The following is a 19153-nucleotide window of genomic DNA, read 5'->3' on the forward strand; positions in this document are numbered from 1 at the left end:
TTAGGGACATCGATGGGAGAGAGGCTTAGTCAAAGGGCAACTTCAAGCTCATCTGTGAAGAACAGGAAAATAATTAAAGAGAAATCTGGGGGGAAGGTAGGAAAGTAGAAAATTTAAAATAAAAATTGTGTCTTGTAGTCGTTACAGCAACAGAAAACAACAGGTTTGAAAATTTTATATCAAGAATGCATCTAGTAAGCCGGATGTGGTGGTGCACGCCTTTAATCCTAGCACTCAGGAGGCAGAGGCAGGAGGATCGCTGTGAGTTCGAGACCAGCCTGGTCTACAAAGTGAGTCCAGGACAGTCAAGGTTACACAGAGAAACCCTGTCTCAAAAAAAAACCCCAACCCCCCCCCCAAAAAAAAGAATGCATCTAGTAAGAGAAAGAAAATGAAAATAATAAATTAACTTACATTACCTCATTTTTCCTGGACCATTGTTCTAGGTCATTCCCATGGAATGTAACTAGTTAGTTAGATCTCGTTATAACTAACCCCAGGGACCTGTCCAGATCATCTTGTCAGACTGTAATCATGTATTCAGATATTACTTAAAACCCATGAGCAGTGTGTTGGTAATGGGAAGCCGCTGGCAGCGCTGCTTTCTGGTCCTGATGAGGTGGTGGTGAGTCGGGGAGGCACAGCAATGCTGAGGATTAGCGCATCCAGGCCTGAGATGGCGAGGCTCCAGCAAGCCTTACTGATTACATATCCTCTGATGAGTTCTTTAGCCTCTCTGTGCCCCCGATTTATCTTAAAATGGAGTCACTATAAAGACCTGCCTCCTAGGATAATAGAAAGGATGAAATGACAGATCCCATGGAAAGAAAGCCATTAGGAAAGCGGGTGTGATGATCTTAGGGAAACAGAGGCATCATGAGTTCAGCCTCAGCGATTCTAGGAGGAAGTAGCTGGGCATCCCCCGTGTGCCCCCGCCCCCCAGCTGTAGGCACAGGCTTCTTCCTGTGCCCCTTAATACAGTCTTCACTTTTGCCAGATAACACATGGTCTGCTCCGGTTGGAGAGGCAGATGGCAGTGTGAAGGATTCCCTCCAAAGTTCAATTACCAACCCACTTCCTCCCAGCCGTCACACTGTTAGGAAACAGTGTTTTTTGTTTTGTTTTGTTGAAGCCGTTATTGGTCCACAGCTTTGCCTTAGCCTCGGAGAGAGGCATCTTGTTTGTGAAGAATATGGAAGGATTCCCGGGAAAGCTCTAGAGGACTCCATTGGTTCCTGGTAATTCCCTTCCTGTGCCTCTGGGGGGGCTAAGTGAACTCCAGCCTATGGAGGGAGGGTGTGGAGGGATGGGAGGGATAGGAGGAGAGGCCCTGGGTGCAATGGTCCCTGGAGGTCAGCTCAGGATGGGAAAGCTTACTGCTGAGCTAAGTCTAGGAAAAAGGCTGCCCCGCCCCCACTCCACCCCCAATCTCAGGCACATGAGGCTTGTGGCATCCCTTGCAGGTTCTGAGGCCTGTGCATTTAGGAACAGCCTTCTACTGTTCCTGGGGCTGGGGCTTCTCAGGTCCAGAGGGGCTCAGGACCTGGCTGAGAACACATAGAAAGCATGGGGCAGGAGGGGACAGTGTTAGAGAGGGTTCTTCCACATCTGTGAGAGAGGGAAATAAGGCCCAGATGTTGGCTGAGGCTTGAGAACCTTGTTCGGAGCCCTGCTCGCATAACTTTCTAGCTAGGTCTTTCCAATACTCAGAAGCAGCTCAGAGTTGTGTAGCCGCCCCTGCACCTAGGCTTCTCCGAAGAAAGCTGAGGGGCTGTGCACATTGGAGCGAGGCCCCCACCTCTTGGGTGCAGGGGGTTCAGTCGTAACCTGTTCCTAGTAGATAGCAGGTCCAATCAGACCAGCCCGTCTGCTGTGCACTGGGAATTCTGAAGCCATTTCTGCCCTTTGTCGCTGCCTCCCTCGGCTCTTCCCTGGAGTCAGGCTGGAGTTATTACCTCACGTACAGGAAGTTCTTCCTTAGACAGGAAAATCATAACAGAAGTTAGGGTGTCTTTTGTCTTCTAGTATCGGCATAGAGACTGCTCAGTGGGTCTGAACTTTTTTTTTTTTTTACTGTGACAGCGAATATGCATAAAACTGTGCACAGACGTTTATTGAGGGAGGGGGCGTCAGTCCTTCTTGGCGGCGGCCTTCCTCATGGCTGCCAGCACGTTGCTAAGCTCCTCCTGCTTCCTCTTGGCCCGGATGTGCGTGCCCACCCGCTTCTTGATGAACTTGAGCGCACGCTTGTCCTTGGACACCTTGAGCAGCTCCATGGCACGCCGCTCGTAGGGCGCGAAGCCGCACACCTCCCTGATCATGTCCCGCACGAACTTGGTGTGCTTGGCGAGGCGCCCGCGGCGCCGGCTGTGCCTCGGCTTGCTGACGTTCTTCGTCACTTTGTGGCCCTTGTTAAGGCCCACGGCCATGGGGTAGCGCAGGGCCATGGCTGCTGCTCTCCGATGGCTGCAGTGACAGGAAGCGGGTCTGAACTTCTAGGAGAAATCTTGTGAGTTAGGACACTGCAGGGAGGGGTGCTGCCTACTCCCCAAGCCCTGCAGGGCTGCTGAGAGTGTGTCTTGGGTGGAGAAGTTATCTACGTGTGAGTATCACACTATGGACGGTACACACTTTTAATAATACTGGTATTAACTGTGTGCACGAAGGAATGCTTAGATATGTGTTTTATAGTTAGAAGCCTTTAGAGACAGAGAAGGTGATGCGTGTCTGATGCTCTAGTTACCCAGTCCTAACGTGCCCGCAACAGACAACATTCATGGCTCACATATTCTCCCCCACAGACATTGCTAATCAGTCGTGAGTCCATATGCATCTCCCAATCTTTTTTTTTTTAAGATTTATTTATTATGTATACAGTATGCACCAGATCACATTATAGGTGGTTGTGAGCCACCATGTGGTTGCTGGGAATTGAACTCAGGACCTCTGGAAGAGTAGAGTAGTCAGTGCTCTTAACCGCTGAGCCATCTCTCCAGTCCCGTATCTCCCAATCTTTTAAGAGGACAAACCCCAGTATCTTCAGGATGTCACTCCCTATCACTTAGTAAACAACCTCTGGGGTGAAACTTGATTGGCCCCCTTCTGACCTAACTCCATCCCCTTATTTGATAAATGAGGAAATTAGATCCTAAGTCTGATTTCGGTGTTGTCCAAAACTCATAGCACCAGAGGCCTGGGAAGGTGGCTTAGTGGTTAAAGAGTTTTGCTGTGCAAGCCTAAGGTCAGTGTTCCGATACCCGGAAACCCACAGAAATGCCGATGAATGCGGCTGCTCTCCTGTAATTCCAGCCTTGGAACGCAGACAGGATCCTAAGAGCAAGCTGGCTAGCGGTGCCAGCCATATCAGCAAGCTCTGGGTTTGACGGAGAGACCCTGCCTCATTGAATAAAATGGAAAAACCATTAGAGATAATTCCTAACACCAGCTTCAGGTGTCCCCATGTGTACATATCCACACACACATTTGTGCCTACACACATGTATACACACATGTTAAAAAATGAAGGAAAAAAAAGTGGGGCGTGGTGGCACATGCCTTTAATCCCAGCACTCAGGAGGCATAGGCAGGTGGATCTTTATGAGTTTGAGGCCAGCCTGGTCTACAAAGTGAGTCTAGGACAGTCAAAGCTATACAGAGACACCCTGTCTCCAAAAACAAACAAACAAATAAACCAAAACACACATACACATAAAGAAAAAAAAAAGAAGATAAAACTTTCCCCAAATCATGACACCAATAAGCCAGTAAGCCTTGTGGTGCCCCGGCTTCTAGTTGGGATCTTTCTAATTTTGTGAGGAGGGAGGAACTCCTGATGCCTCACCGGTACTGATGAGAAGTGGAGGGGTAGGAACCTATTCTCTTGATGGTACCAGAAGCAGAAATCTCTCAAAAGCAATAGAATTGCCTTTCCAAGCAGTCTCTGTCTTGGGCTCCACTGCTGCCTGGCCCTCAGCCCACACCACCTCCTTCTTCTGAATAACAAACCCAGCTCCACCAGGGACCATGTCTGTGTGAGTCAGCGCACGCCACCTGTGCCTGCCTGGAGCTGCACACCTTGTTTTCCTGGTGTAAGGTGTCATGCTGGGGTGTGTTTGGGCGTTATGTTAGGGAGGCCTCGGAACGCAGTTGCCGCCCTGTGCACCTCCCTCCTTGGTCCCATGCTCAAAGCCTTGGCCTAGAAAATTAAGTTAGTCTTCGCTGAGCCCCACCTACCCCTCTCTGGAGAACGTTGGTGAAGAAGTGCATACGGAAGACCGTGAACCCCTCCAAATTGGAGGATGAAGGGAAGGAAGCTCTTTGGTGTTGGCCAGGTGAGTGATTATAGGGTGTGTGTGTGCATGTGAGTGAGTTTGTGTGTGAGTGTGAGTGTGAGTGTGTGTGTGTGTGTGTGTGTGTGTGTGTGTGTGTGAATTCCTAAGTTTCATCTGTGATTAGTTCACTCCTTTCCTGCCAGAGGGAGTTGCACGGCTCTCCTGATCCATCCTGAGGGCTCCAGGAGAACAGGCAGGTTGACAGCATCAGCTAGTGGCAAGATACAGATAGGACAGAACAAGTGTTCCCATGGCGAGGATCCTCAGGGCAGACCACCCATGGGCCTGTGTGCTGTGGCGTCCCACCCACACAGGTACTCTCTACTAGAGGCCCACAAATATAACATCCTGTTCTTGCCAGCTCTAGTCAGGGCAACAGTTAGTTTTGCTTTTTGTTGGTTTTGTTTGTTTGTTTGTTTGTTTTTGGAGACAGGGTTTCTCTGTAGCCTTGGCTGTCCTGGACTCACTTAGTAGACCAGGCCGGCCTTGAACTCACAGCCGTCCACCTGCTTCTGCCTCCCGAGTGCTGGGATTACAGGCCTGTGCCACCACGCCTGGCTAGTTTTGCTTTTGACTCTCAGGGAACTATGCACGTGGGACAGCTAGGATAAGGGATGACAACCTGAGGTCTTGCTAAGAGAAGAGTCGGGTTGGTCCTTTGTGGAGGTGTGAATTATGTCATCACTAGTCCTCAGCAGCCAGCCCAGGGGCTGAGCCTCAGCAGCTCTGCCGTCCCTAGATCCGAGGGATGCTTCTTCAAGTGGGGCTGTTGCGGGAGTTACTGAAGAACTGAGCTGCTTCTGTTATAGCCAGAGCTTAGCTCGAGCTGAGGAAAGGGATTCAGCTCCTACTGTTGGATGACATCTGGCTATCTAAGGCTTTGTGGGATTCCTGGTGCCAACTTCCTGATGTCATGAGTGGGGAGATAGGAGCTCAGCCACTGTCACATTTAGTTGGGCTTGCGGCCCCGCCTCTTACTGCTGATGGACTCTGGGCCATTGTCTAACTTCTAGAACTCTCCACGGTCGTATCTACAGTGGTAGTCTTTGAAGAACTGCCTCTGTGGCCATGAAATATTTTAAGGGACTAAGCGCACGGGACCCTCCCTACACGCCTCCAGCAGCTGGGGAGTTGTGGACGTAGATTTGCCATACGATGAAGGAGCTCCAGGTTTCTGCAAGTGGCTGTCCAGCTGGACTTAGGGAACAGTTTCCAGCTACAGAAGGGTCTTGGGCATCTCTGGAGCCTCGCTGAGCGAGTGTTCCTGGGTTGGCGAGGGGACAGCTTTCAATGCAGCCTGGGCTCGGCTCTGTCGGCTAATTGGGGAGCCTTCATCTGTTGCCTGGCAGAACAAAGTGGCCAGTTCAGTCTTGCTGGAATGCTGGAGGATGGGGGATGTGGCTAGGCATTGGTAAGGGGGGCCCCCCCAAGGCTAAATGGATGACATTCAGATACACAAAATAAAATTGAAAAAAGAAAAACTCAAACAGGAAGCATGTGGCTGGTGTCTGGGCTGGTGGGGAGATGCTTGCAGAGGTGGCTCTGTGTGTGACAAGCTGGCCATTCTTCCCACTGTGTCTCCCAAGGGCACCTCTGTGAAGGCCAGCCTGTCTCCCTCCCCAGTGAGACAGGCTTCTTTTGTCTTGGGTTTCCTAGTGCCTCATTCCTCAACTTGGAGGAGGACTCCCCAGTGCGAGTGAGGGTGGAGGGAACCCCTGTGCGTGGGCCTAGTGGATGCTGGCTGTGGCCATTCCTGTCTCCATTGGCCTCGGGGGCCATAGTTCTAAGAAATGTTGTAGAGGAGGACTCAAGTCTGTAGTTGCCATCTATTGCGTCATCAGTTTCCAGTGGAGGCTGGGGAATGACTGATGTCTTCAGAGGGCCCTTCTTTCTTTCCCATGAGGGAGTGACTGCTTCCTGCCATCTCTGTGACTATACTGCGTCTGGGCCCTTTTGAACACAGCGAGCTAATCTAATTGTGGCCTCTCTTACTTCTCCCTCTTCTGGCCTGATAGGGTCACCGACCTGTTCTATTGATGGACACCCCCCCCCCTCCTTAGCTGGTCCTCTAGTGCTATGCTTGTCTTGTTGCTGATTTAGGGGGGGAACAGATCAACAGTAGGTATTTGTCTAGTAAACAGTGGCTATTGTAGGGTCAGGCTGGACCCCGAATTCCCACAGCTGTCAGCAGTCTCCGTCACATGGTTTCAGGAGCAGGTTTTCAGGGCTTACCTCTCTCGGTGAATGGCAGCTTTCTCTAGTCCCAGTTTCTGTCATCACCTGGAGCGTGGAGAGAAGTGAGCACCTGAGGGTGACTGTGGAGGACTAGCCAGGGGCAAATCATCCGGGCCAGGCTGAGCCGTGGGAGACAGCTGGCCTGGAGCCTGACCTGGAGGCGAATGACCTGTCCGTGTGGACACCCCAGTAGGTGGCCCTGCTAAGTGTCTTAACTTGTAAGTCACGCTTATGCACCTACTGTCCCATGTTCCAAACCCAGCTGCTGTCTGCACCTCTCTCCACACCCTCCCCTCTCCCCACACCCTCCCCTCTCCCCACACCCTCCCCTCTCCCCACACCCTCCCCTCTCCCCACACCCTCCCCTCTCCCGCTCCCTCCCCTCTCCCGCTCCCTCCCTTCTTCCTCCTCCATCCCTTCTCCCCTTTCTCTCAGCCCTTGCACCATTTGTCACCCAGGAGACTGCCTCTTGCTTTTTGAGTCCAGAGCCTTCTTCCCAGGTCTCCCTGATGTTCTAGAAACATCCCAGCACTGCAATCAGCTTTTTCTTCTCTGCTGTTTGTTCTTGACTGAAAATTTCCAAATCCCGTCTAGGACTTCATAGGAGACCCTGGTGTGGAGCCCTGTTTCGAACCCTGTAGAACATGCCAGGCCTCAGTGGGCCTCTTGCCTGGAGCTAACACATGTGACATTTTGCTGGGTTGTGAGAAGTATCTGTTGAGTCTCTATAGGACTCCTTTCCTCTTGCGGTGGGTGGGTGGAACAGGCGTGCTGGGAGGTTCTACTGAGCAGAGAGTCCTGAAGGAGGACTCGGGGAAGGAGGACTGAGGATTACAAGAAGAGGCTGGGGTTGGGGGCTCCTGGGGAACAGAAGTGCAGAGGCAGGACTTCCTGGAGATGTTGAGAGGGGCTCAGGGGCCCCCTACTGTTGTGGCCAGCAGGGTCTGGAGCCCAGACAGGCCAGAGATCTTACCACAGGCACCATGATCTGCCCATCTACTTCCTCCTCTTTCCACACTGAACCCTAGGTAGACAGCCACTCCTAGCACTGAGTCAGCCACAAGGCCGGGCGGCAACTGGAGGGGGGACCTCAGGCTAGCCTGTGAGGTGGGCTGGACAGCACCCAGATGCTCAGGGACATTTCCCCCATGACATTTTCCTGGTTCCTTGACAGAAGCACCTACAGGAAGCCTCTGAGTGGGGTTGGGTGGAGGACAGCTGGGAAGGCAGTGGGCACGGCTCCCTGCAGGGGCTTCCCTCAGCAACTCCTCCCACTTTTATTTTCTTTCTGGGATTTCTCTTTTCCCATCTGAGCTCCACTTTTTCTCTGCTTCCCCCAATGTGGAAAGACTGCCAAAGCCCAGAGAGAAATGACAGGAGATTCCTGTGGGCCAGAGATCAGCCTTAGTAACCAGGGGGGGAAATCATCAGATGTGGGGTCAGCACAGTCTGGAAGCAGTCAGTCAGACCAGCTGTTAGGAGCCCTGAGGTACAGCAAGGGATTCTTAGCTGATGTCTATACCACTGGTTTCAGGATTGCACCTGGAACAGCAAAGGCCTAGGTCACTGAAGGGCCAGTTGGAAGTCCCCCTTTATTTGTTTCTTGTTTTTGTTCAAGTTGTGATCTTGGGGCAAGCTGATTGCTTGGTCACCATGTTCAGGAAGGAATTGGACCTGGTGAATTAGGGCTCTGTGAGAGGAACACTGTTTGGACACCTCTAGAAGCTGCCCAGGGAGGATGTGGACTGCCTTGGATGAGTGGCAAGCTTGAGAGGTCACGCATCAAGAGTGTTGGTGCCTGGCGGAGGAGGAGGAGGAGGAGGAGGAGCAGGAGCAGGAGGAGAGGTGGCTCCTCCTACAGTTTGTGTGTCAGTGCACTTGCCACAGACTTGCAGAACCAGGCTCTCCAGCTGGGGCTAGCTCATTCACTTTCGCAGGCAGGGTTGGCAGGAGCTAGGGGAAGGATGGCTCCGCTGGTGCAGATGTTCAGCTGTACAGCGACTGTGCTTGCTGCCTGATTTCTGTGGATCCAGAACGCTTATAGGATGATTCTACAGCTTGCAGTCTTCCCTTTCTCAATTTGATTTGGGAGACCTTGATTAAGCTCCTCGTATTATTAGGATAATCCAACTGCTGTCTAACAAACTCTCGGCGACTTAACATAAGGAGTATTCATTTTTCTGCTCATGTCCCAGACCAAAATAAGTCAGAGGAGCCTTCAGCTCCAGGGAACCATTCTGGAGCTCGGACCCTCACACCTGCAGACCGCACGGCCATGGATGGTTCTATCCGGCTGCAGGTTACTAAGGAGAATGTAGGGGGTTGCAGGGCGTGAGTTTTACTGGTTGTGCGTGTGATGGGGTCGGGTGGGGGTGGATTTCACTCCTGCTCATGTTCCACCGATCAGGATCAGTCACATGACTGTCCTGCCAACATGCGAGGACGGGAAGTGTGGGTTAGAGGTGTCCGGTTGTGTTTTGGCCACTGTGGTAGACATTGGGGCTTCTGAGACACTTACAGGCGTTGATTGACAGGTGGACAGGTGCTTCTGACAAGAGGGAACTTCTGGGAGCATGGCCAATCTGCAGAAGCTACCTGCAGAGGAGGGGGCTGTAGGGCAGTGTGCTGTGCTGGGGAGGACACGTGAGGTGGCAGGACACAGGACCACAGGCCAGTGGTGCAGAGGTGGTGAACGTGCTGGTACCACGTGGATGGCAGAGGGCAAGTAGAGGGCATGAAGCCCAAGGCAGCAGACTTCAGGGCTGGTGTTTCCTTGGCACTGTGATTACTGGCACCTTAGTGACATTGGTTTGGTTGTGGAATTTGTAATGGGAGAAAGGGGAGCACTAGGGTGGTGACCTCCTCAAGTTACTAGTTCAGATGTGACCCTAGCTGGACCGCAAATGGCCTGTGTGTCCTTTGCTGGATTCTCCTGTTCATACATACAACAGTGGTAGCTTTGAGGAAGTGCCTAACCCTGTACTACAACCCCAGTGCTTTTTCTGCCTAGGAAGGCTTGGTTGGTCTGACCCACACTGCCTAGCTGCTTCCTAACCCTCAAGCAAGGAGACGGGGGCTCCTGGGTACTAGGATTCTCACTTCAAGGGGAAGACTGGTGAAAGAGCTGGCTCTGTCTGGGTCTCTCCTGACTTCTCTTCAGCTGCTGCCTCCTCCTCTTCTTCCTCCTCCTCCTCTTTTTTTTTCTTTTCCTTTTGCACAAGGCATTTGTGAGGAAAGAGCTCTAAGACCTAGAAAGACCTTCACCCATTTAGAACAGAGCAAATGGGCTGGAGAGACGGCTCCAAGGTTAACAGCACACTGGCTGTTCTTTCAAAGGTCCTGAGTTCAGTTCCCAGCAACTACATGATGGCTCACAAACATCTATGGTGAGATATGGTGCCTTCTTCTGGGATGCAGGCAGAACACTGTATACATGATAGATAGATAGATAGATAGATCTTTTAGAACAGAGCAAACAGGTGGGCATGGTAGGTAGCACACACCTTTAATCTCTGAATTCAAGGCCAGCCTGGTCTCCGTAGTGAATTCTAAGACAGCCAGAGCTATATAGAAAGGCCTTATCTTAAAACAACCTCCCCCCCCCCCGCTCCCCCCAAAAAAAAGAAAAAGGAAAAAAATTGAGCAGTGTAAAGGAAAGGAGAAAGAAGCCACCTGAGTACTGAAAGAAGGAAGTTAGCTTGCCAACCACAGTCTCGGCCATGTGGAAGGTAAGAATCAGAAACTGGGGGTGGGGGGTGGGAGGTGGGAGGGAGAGAGACCTCCATTCTGTTCTCCTCACAAAAGAGGGCCTCTTCCCTCTTTTGGGGGTGTGTGTTCCGGAAGGTTTGTATGGGAGAGGAAAGTGTTGGCAGCTTAGGGGATAGTTTAGAACTCTTTTGTTTGTTTGTTGCTTTAGTTTCTGGAGACAGAGTTTCTCTGTGTAACAGTCCTGGCTGTCCTGGACTCACTTGCTCTGTAGACCAGGCTGGCCTCGAACTCACAGAGATCTGCCTGTCTCTGCTGGAATTAAAGGCATGCGCCACCACGCCCAGCTAGTTTAGAAATCTTAAGAGAGGTCTCTGGAAGGGTTAAGGGACCGCAGACCCTTAGGAGGAAGTTGGATGACTGTAGCCAGGACCCTCCGTGTGGGTCCCCTGACCTGGCAGCAGGATTCCTCTGGCCATCTGCTCCCTTCCCCCCAGATGTCTCTTTACCGCTCCCCAGCCTGTGTAGGAGCCAGATGCGCCTTTCTAGAATTCCACTTTCAGTGTGTTCCCCCTCTGCTTAGCATTCTCCAGGGACTTCCTGTTGCCTTGTGCAGGAAGTCCAATTTCCTCTTCTCAGATTCATCCCTGCCCTCACCCTGCCCAGCACACCCCTGCCCTCCTTAGGATCAGCCTCCAGCACTGGCCACCTTCCTAGGAGTGAAGGAGGAAGGGCCAAGTGCTAACCTTGCTCACTGCAGTCTGGCGATAGGTAAGGGTACGCTGTTCTCTAGTAGGAAACCACAGCCCGTGATGTGCAGGGCCCTCTGCCTTCTCCCAGAGCCAGGCTGGAAGCTGGTTGAGCCCACATCTCCACTCTGGCGCCGTTGCCACCGGCTTTCCTGGCATTGTGCCCTTCCCTCTTGGCCCTGGAGAGCTGAGGTTGCTTGAGGACTAACACTCTGTGATGAAGCTAAAGTTTTAGGATGCAAAGGGCTGTCAATTCACTGTGGATGGACACCAAAGACTTTTCAGTCATTGACAGTAAGGGATGGCTGGGCCCAGCAGACTCTGCCCAACTTTCCTAAAAGCTAAAAGCTGCATCAGAGATGGTATGGTATCAAGGAGTTGTGAGTCACTGTCTTAAAACAGCCCAGTTGTCAAAGGCTGACAGTAGGCCAAACCTGCTCTTACCAATGTGCCACTCTGTGATGCTGTTTTTACTCAAAGCTGATATATGGGCTAGTTTTGTCAACTTGACACCCGCCAGGGTCTTCAAAGAGAAGAGCGCCTTAGTTGAGAAAATGGCTTCGTAAAATCAGGCTGCAGGCAAGCCTGTAGGGCACTCTTTAGGTAAGTGACTGAGGGCCCATAGTGGGTGGGGCCATCCCTGAGATGGTGGTCCTGGTTCTATAAGAAAGCAGGCTGAAAACCAGATATGATGGCGCACGCCTGTAATCCCAGCACTTAGGAAGCAGAGGCAGGTGGATCTTTGTGAGTTCGAGGCCAGCCTGGTCTACAAAGTGAGTCCAGGATCGCCAAGGCTACTCAGAGAAACCCTGTCTCAAAAAACAAAACAAAAGCGAAAGAAAGAAAGAAAGAAGGCTGAGCAAGCCCAAAAGCAACTTGGGGAGGAAAGGGTTTATTTCACTCATAGTTTGATATCACAGTTCATTATCAAAAGTGTTGAGGACAGGAAGACAGTGCAGGACAGGAACCTGGAGGCAGGAACTGATACACAGACCTTGAAAGGGTGCTCCATACTGGCTTTCCTCTCCAAGTTGCTTTTGGTCTTGGTGTTTCATCCTGGCAGTGGCAATGCTAACTAAGAGAGATGAGGAGACAGGGCATAGACTAAGTGACCTTGCCCCGGCCACGCAGGGAAGGAACAGGCTGAATTGTGACTTTTGAGAACCCAAGTGTCCCAGGACTGACTAGAGTACCACTGCTACTAAATACTGTTCCTGGACTTCAGCAGCTCTTTCTTGAGTGTTTTTGGTAAGCCTGTGCATAGGAACACGGCAACTAGTTTACTAGTGCAGGTACTGATGCCCATGGAGGGTTTCCGAAGTCAGCAAATCCTTGGCGGGCTGGAGCTGGGGCCCTCCTCTTAACTCCAGTGCTCTTTCTCCTGCTTGCTTGTGGGGTGAGACCGTGGGAGTAGATTTGGGGTAGCCTGGGTTAGCCAGGCACTAGAGAAGGCTCACAGTCTGGAAATAGCTGGGGTAGCACAGTCAGCATGTGGCTGATTTCCTCTCTTCCTGTGAGCCCCTCAGCAGGTGGTGGGCCATCGGCCCAGCCTCCCCCATGTTAAATCTAACACTTGTCCTGGCCAGCTCTCCTCACTGGCTGAACTGGTGGAACAATCTGAGGCGTCCACTCTGAGACTGGCCCACGCACACAGCTGGGCAGCTCCCTGGGGCCCTGGATATTCACAGCTAGGTAGGGCCTGGCCAAGACAACACCCACCATCTGCTCCCCAGCCTCTCCACTGGCTCCTTGACCTCAGAGGTGGAGCCTGCTGGTCAGACTGCTGCTGTACTGTCCCCGCCTGGCAGCCAGGGAAACTGATCTGCCGGCTCAGCCTGTTTAGCCTTCAGGTTTACTACCTCGCTGTGCTGCACCATGGTGACTACAGAAAGTCTTTTGGGAGGAGAAGGGAAAAGTTCCCTCTAGTCTTATTGTCTTAAGGTGTAGAGTGTGCGAGTGACTGTGCCGCCCAGTCTGTACTGACACCTAGAGGGCAGGACCTCGGGAAGTGGCTGTGTCCGGCACTAGAGTGCAAGTTGGTATGCTTCATTGACATGGAGTCTGCTCTGGCATAGGCTAGCCCTCCTGTGCCGCATGCCTAGCAACCTACTAAAGGGGCACTGGCTCACAGGGAGAGGTGTGTGGAGATAAAGGTGATGCTTCATCAGCCATGCAGTGTCCTGTGTGGCCCTCCTCACCAGAAACTAGTGAGAGGTGAGGTGAGCAGCAGTCTCCCGAGTAGCCCTGAGAAGGAGCCAAGGCCGCCGACACTTTGTTTTGGGGTTCCAGGCTTAGAACTGTGGTGTCATTTATGCCACCTAGTTTGTGATACTTTGTCATGATGGCCCTAGCAAAATAATACAGTCAGCAAACACATAGCCTGGGGTACAACTCAGCTAGTGGAGAGATTGCTTAGCGTGTGCCGTGTCCAGGCTTTAGTCTGCAACACAACATAAACTGTCCATGGTGGCCCTTGCCTGACTGGGAGGTGGAGGCAGGTATAGCATAGTCCTTGACTGTGTCACGTGTTCTAAGCAAAGCCCAGCCTGGGCCATATAAGACTCTGTCACACACAATGCAAAACAAACACACATAACACAATATAACATAACAACACATACAACATAACACAATACAACACACATAACACAATATAACATAACACAACACATACATCATAACATACCACACAACACAACACACCATACATACCACACACAACACAATATAACATACATACCACATACACAACACAACATAACCAACTCAACACACACCACACACACAACGCAATACAACATACACACCACACACAACACAACATAACCAACTCAACACACACTCATAACACAATACACACAATTCAACACACACAACACAGAAAACAGCATAACAAAATGCAGCACACACTATAACACAATACAACATACACACCACACATACACATACACAACATAACACACCACATACAACATAACAATACAACATACACACCACACACACACACACACACACACACACACACACACACACACACACACACAATCTAACACATACAAACAGGGGGGAGGAAGGAGATGGGGGGAGGGAGGAGGAGCTGTATGCCAAGAAGTGAGGGCGGTCTCCAGGCGCTGACAAAGACGCTGACAAAGGCGCAGGGACGCTGCTCTTCTGGAGCCTCAGGAGGAGCCGCCTCTGTTCAGCTGCACCTGACTGACTGGGTGGAGCTAGCTGCTGGGTGAGCACTGCTGCTCGGCTCTGAAGTGTTTCTCCTACCACTTTCCTTCCCAAGAGCCCCCAACTACGTGTAGCAATACCCTCGAGCTGCCTTCTGGCAATGAGCTCATCTCATCTCTTTGCATTTTGGGGGCTGCATCAGCATGCTTGGCCCACTGTGGAGGTGCACACTGGGCATCTACCCTTACCGGTGCTGGTGCCCGCTGTGTGCTCACTCCCGAGTCCCTGGAACAAGTGATCAAGAACCCCCTTCCCGGATCTCACCACGTTTTCTAACTCATGGTGGCATTTTGTAGCATTCATGAACAAGGCTGTTCAGTCCGCTGTGACTGACCACCACACTAGCAAGCATTTGCCCTATTCCTCCGCTGGGCTGCTCTCTTTCTTTTTCTCCATCTGTGCTAATTCAGGGCCTAACTCTGTGGCCTTTTCTGGCAAGTCTGCTTTGCCCACCCAGCCACTGATCTTGTCCCATCCCTAACTGTTACTGTATATAAACGACATGACCCCTACTTAAAGTCTGGTGTGTGGGTCCCAGCTCACTCAGAGCCTGGCCATGATTCACACTCTGGGTCCTGCTAATGCAGCGTGCAGACCACCGTGGTAAAGGGAAGGGATTTGGAGCAGTGACAGCAGCATGCTTTCCAGAACATACTAAAGCAACGGTTTAGCTTGCAACAGACTTTAGAACTCAAGTGGGCCCCTTTGGGCACTGGGGAATGTTCTGGTACCTGCATTTTGGCATTAGCATCTTACGTGCCTGTGACCCAACAACCAGGTCACCCTTGCCAGGGTGGAAGAGCCTCTCTGCTTCCTTCCTCTTTCCCTGGCTTCCTTGATGTTTGCCTGAGTGTTAGGCCGGCTGCCTGAAGTGCTGTAGAGATTTTGACAGGAGAGCTTGCATCCGTCCTCTCCACCACCCAGAACCTCCTCATCTGGGAACTCTGAGTGACAGTCCCATTCATGGCTGCCCCTTTCTGCACTGCAGTGCACCCAGCACCATCCTCTTCCCCTACAGGCTTTGGTGAGTTGCAGCACCTTGCTCATTGCTTGGGCTTGCAGAGGGTCACCTGGTTAGCCAGTGTGGTTTTGGAGCCCAGGTTGCACCCCCCCCCCCCTCAAGACAAGGTTTCTTTATGTAGCCTTTGCTGTCCTGGACTCGCTTTGTAGACCAGGCTGGCCTCAAACTCACACAATCCGCCTGCCTCTGCTTCCTGAGTGCTGGGATTAAAGGCATGCACCACCACGCCCAGCTTCAGGTTGCCCTCTTGTTTGCTTTCTTTTATGTGTGGCACAAAGAGTGGGGGGAATGTTTATGAATTCATCTCAGGGAGAGGCCAGAGTTAACGAAGGTGCCCGTCACTCCAAGCTTTACTGTATTTGGCCCTTCTGTCCTATGTCCTTGCTTGTTCTACTCAGTATTAAGATCTTATTTCCTTCCTTCCCTCCCTCCTTCTCCTCTCTCCTTCCCTCCCTCTCTCCCTCTTCCTTTCTTCATGTTTGAAAACTCGGAGAGCTGGGTGTGGTGGCACGTGCCTGTAATCCCAGCCCTTGGGAGGCAGAGGCAGTTGGATCATGTGAGTTTGAGGCCAGCCTGTCTACAAATCGAGTCCAGGATAGCCAAGGCTACACATAGAAACCCTGTCTTGAAAAACCAAACCAAATAAGGAAGAAAAAAAAAAAAAGACTTAACAAAATTCTATAGAAATCAAGAGAGGATAATATTGGGGTCATGAAGCCCTGAAATAGACTTGAGTTAATTGACTTTTGACAAGAACTTAGGCTAATTTAAAATGCAAAAGAGTCTCCTCAGCAGACTGCTCTGAGATAGTGGGATAACCACCCCTGAAATATATGTTGACATTTCATGTCGGATCTAATTGGAGCAGAGAATTCTGCTGAACTCCCTTGCCTCCCATATAAGAGGATTTGCAAATAATTACTTTGGAGGCGCCACCCAGTCCCTCCCTCCCCCTTATTTATATAGTTCATGTCACATTGGCTCAACATGGATGCCTGACTGTTCGGGGGCAAAGGCCACTTCCTCTTCAGGACATAAAAAAGTAAGCACGAATCGCAGAGCTGCAGCTGTCCTTCAGTTAGTCAGTGGAGGACTTGCCTCATAGGCCCAAAGCCCAGAGTTCGATTCCAAGTACCATGTACCACATAAAACCGGTGTGGTGGTGGGTGCATGTTTGTAATCCCAGCAGGTGGATCAGTCGGAAGTGCAAGGTTGTCCTTAGCTATGCAGTGGGTTCTGGGCCACCTTAGCCTGTCTCAAAGAGATGGGTGTGAGCTGTGAGTCACATAGGGCTCTCTCAGTTAGTCAACTGGAGTAAACAAGTTGGAAGTACCATTGGGATTCAAAGAAAGGAGGTGGCAGTCTTTGGCTGGGACCACCCAGAGGGCTTTTAGAGTCGTCCTCACAGGGAAGACCGCCCAAGAATGGTGGCAAGCGGGTGAAATACACTGTAAGAAATGCCGCACTCACTCTGCTTTGTTCAGTTTAGCTTGATCCAGGGTTTTTGAGCTAATGCCTCGGTGTGTGGTGCGCACTGGCGGGCCTTGAACTCCAGATTTCCTGTTTCAGCATCTAGAGTGCTGGCACTACGGACGTCATTACAAGCTAACCACCATGGCCTGCTTGCACTTCCTGTCACTGCCTCTGTGATGTGCACTGACAAGACCCCAGCATTTAACACAGGAGCTGCAGAGCCCACCGTGTGCAGCATGGACAAACGGCGCTTGAGGTTTCCTTGCTCCCTCGTGGTCGTACAAACTGGGTGCCTGTCTCTTTTTTTAAGGGGATTTCTATGTCAAAGAGCTCAGCAGCTTCCAGCAATGTTCTTTTTATTCCCCAGGTAGGAAAATGGTCGGATGCTAAAGGATTAAGGTTGAAACCCTGGAGTTTAGTGGTACTCCCTGGAACTCTTCCTCCCAGCAGGCCAGCGATTGGACCTCTTGGGTTACAGATGTGCCCCGGTTGGGTGGGGCCCACGTCTTCTCTCCTCCTCAGTGTTTATTGCTGCAGAGCCCTGCCCAAGGAGAACTGTCAAATGACTCTGCTTTCTCTGGCTGAGCCAGCTCCTGGAACCAAGCTGTCCTGTGTTTCTCTCACGACCCACCCCTTAGATAAACAGACAAGCTGAAGGGGTTGTGGTGTGGTTGCAAAGGCTGCTTTAGGCAGGCGCCCGCTTACTCCAAGAATGACCCTGGCCGTGAGACGTGCCTTTTCTTCCGGCCTGACTCAGGGCCTGTTGGGACTGACAGGAGAATCTACTTATTGCCTGAACCGGTGGTCCATGCTACATGGACCCCTTCTCCCTGTCCACGCTCCTAGGCTTCCTCCTCATGGAAGGAAGGCTCCTTCCTCCTAGGTCTGTCAGGGAGATAGCTCCTCAGTATGCCTTTCTTTGTGAAACTCAGCCATACACATCTGGCACTGTGCAGCGTGCCCACCTCTGAAGGAGTTACGTTAGCATTGGTTATCCAGCATGGCCTATACACCATCCTGGCCTTGAACTCACAGAGAACTCACAGGTGCTGGGATTAAAGGCCTGTGCCACCACACCCGGCTTCTTTTCTTTTTTTAATTTTATTTATATGGGTGTTTTGCCCACGTGTGTATCTGTGTACCGCAAGTGTGCATTGCCTGAGGAGGCCACAAGAAGGCATTGGATGCTGGAAGTAGTTACACATGGCTGTGAGCTGTGTTGGGAATCAAACCTGTGTCCTCTGGAAGAGCAGCCAGGGCCCTTAGCTACAGAGCCATTGCTCCAGGCCCAAAATAAAATTCTTAATGTGTCACTTCTCCTTCCCTCCCTCCTCCCCTTTCTCCCTCCCTTCTAATTCCGCTCCCTCTTTCCTCTTTTATACTCTTGGTCCAGCATATGTTTTGCACGTACAGCCCATCTCAACCAGGGCCGGTTGCACTGCACGTGAGCAGTGTCAGGTGTGGACAGAGTTCCCTGCCGGGAACGCAGCTGCTCAGCTTCAGTGCAGTCACGTCAGCAGCTGCTACATAGCACCTGTGAGCTGCAGACATGGAGGGACCTGGGGGCTCCGGCCCAGGCGCCGTAAACCAGGACTGCATTCTCCTCGTTCACTGTTGCCTCATATGCACGGTGAAGGTTGTGAACCCCACCGCGAGGGCTCGCTGATGCCAGTGTAGCATGTGGCAGAGAGTCTGCCGTCTAGAAGTCACCCTGTGTTCTAGGAGGAAAGGAATGAATACATGAGTATCCCATGTCCCTCTGCACCACACTCCCCGGGCTGTTAGCGCTGAGGTCTGAAAGACAGTGTTAGAGTCAGAGACTATGCGAACGGTAGAGCCGGAGGAGGAGAAACCAGAACTTGCAAAATTTGGGGCACAGAGGAGAAGGGCAGATGGGAGGTAAAGAAAGCCAGGCGTGGTGGTGCACACTTGTAACAGCACGTGGGAGGCTGAGACACGAGAGCGTCAGGGCTGTATAATGGTCTTTCTTGCTAAATAACCAGACTCCCACAAGTTCCTCAATGATATAGCCACTTAGGCAACGCCCCACAGTTTGCTGTGGTCTGGGTACACCCTGGTTCCAGAGAGAGTCAATTCAGACAAGCACATCACTCCATACCTGGGTGTCTGGCTGGGCCCTCTTAGTGCTGGAGTCATTACCTGGAGGCCCCAGGCCTGGTCTACGAATGCTGTTATTCATCTTCAACATTTTGGAAAAGACTCACTTATAAATATGCATGGAATAAAATTGAGAAGAATATGTTGTTATGAGGGGAGCATTGCGAGACGTGCGGTACTAAGATGTGTAACTGTAATGCTGTATAAAGCAGTGACAAGTCAGGAATAGCATGAAGGGTTGGGGACAGGGTGATGGGTGCGGGAGCTGTGGGCCGTGCGGACCC

General features: G+C 51.5%; 2 protein-coding genes across 5 annotated transcripts in view; one reads left to right on the plus strand and one right to left on the minus strand.

Moving 5' to 3' along the window:
- SH3PXD2A (SH3 and PX domains 2A) overlaps positions 1–19153 on the plus strand; it is a 204076-nt gene that overhangs the window by 46752 nt on the left and 138171 nt on the right. Inside the window, exon 1 of one of the 4 annotated variants that reach the window (XM_084763100.1) lies at positions 4192–4331. The exons of the other annotated variants lie outside the window; for them this stretch is intronic. Within the exon in view, the coding sequence (XP_084619226.1) occupies positions 4299–4331 (33 nt within the window). The 5' untranslated portion in view covers positions 4192–4298. Of the gene's footprint in view, positions 1–4191; positions 4332–19153 lie in introns of those variants that run through there. 4 annotated transcript variants of the gene reach the window in all.
- Positions 2055–2489, minus strand: LOC311586253 (large ribosomal subunit protein eL36-like). The gene has a single exon (XM_084762244.1). It carries the CDS (start codon positions 2445–2447, stop codon positions 2130–2132), a length of 318 nt encoding a protein of 105 aa, XP_084618370.1. The 5' UTR covers positions 2448–2489; the 3' UTR covers positions 2055–2129.

Source organism: Acomys minous (genome assembly GCF_964271855.1).
Source record: "Acomys minous genome assembly, chromosome: 2".
Taxonomy (NCBI): domain Eukaryota; kingdom Metazoa; phylum Chordata; class Mammalia; order Rodentia; family Muridae; genus Acomys; species Acomys minous.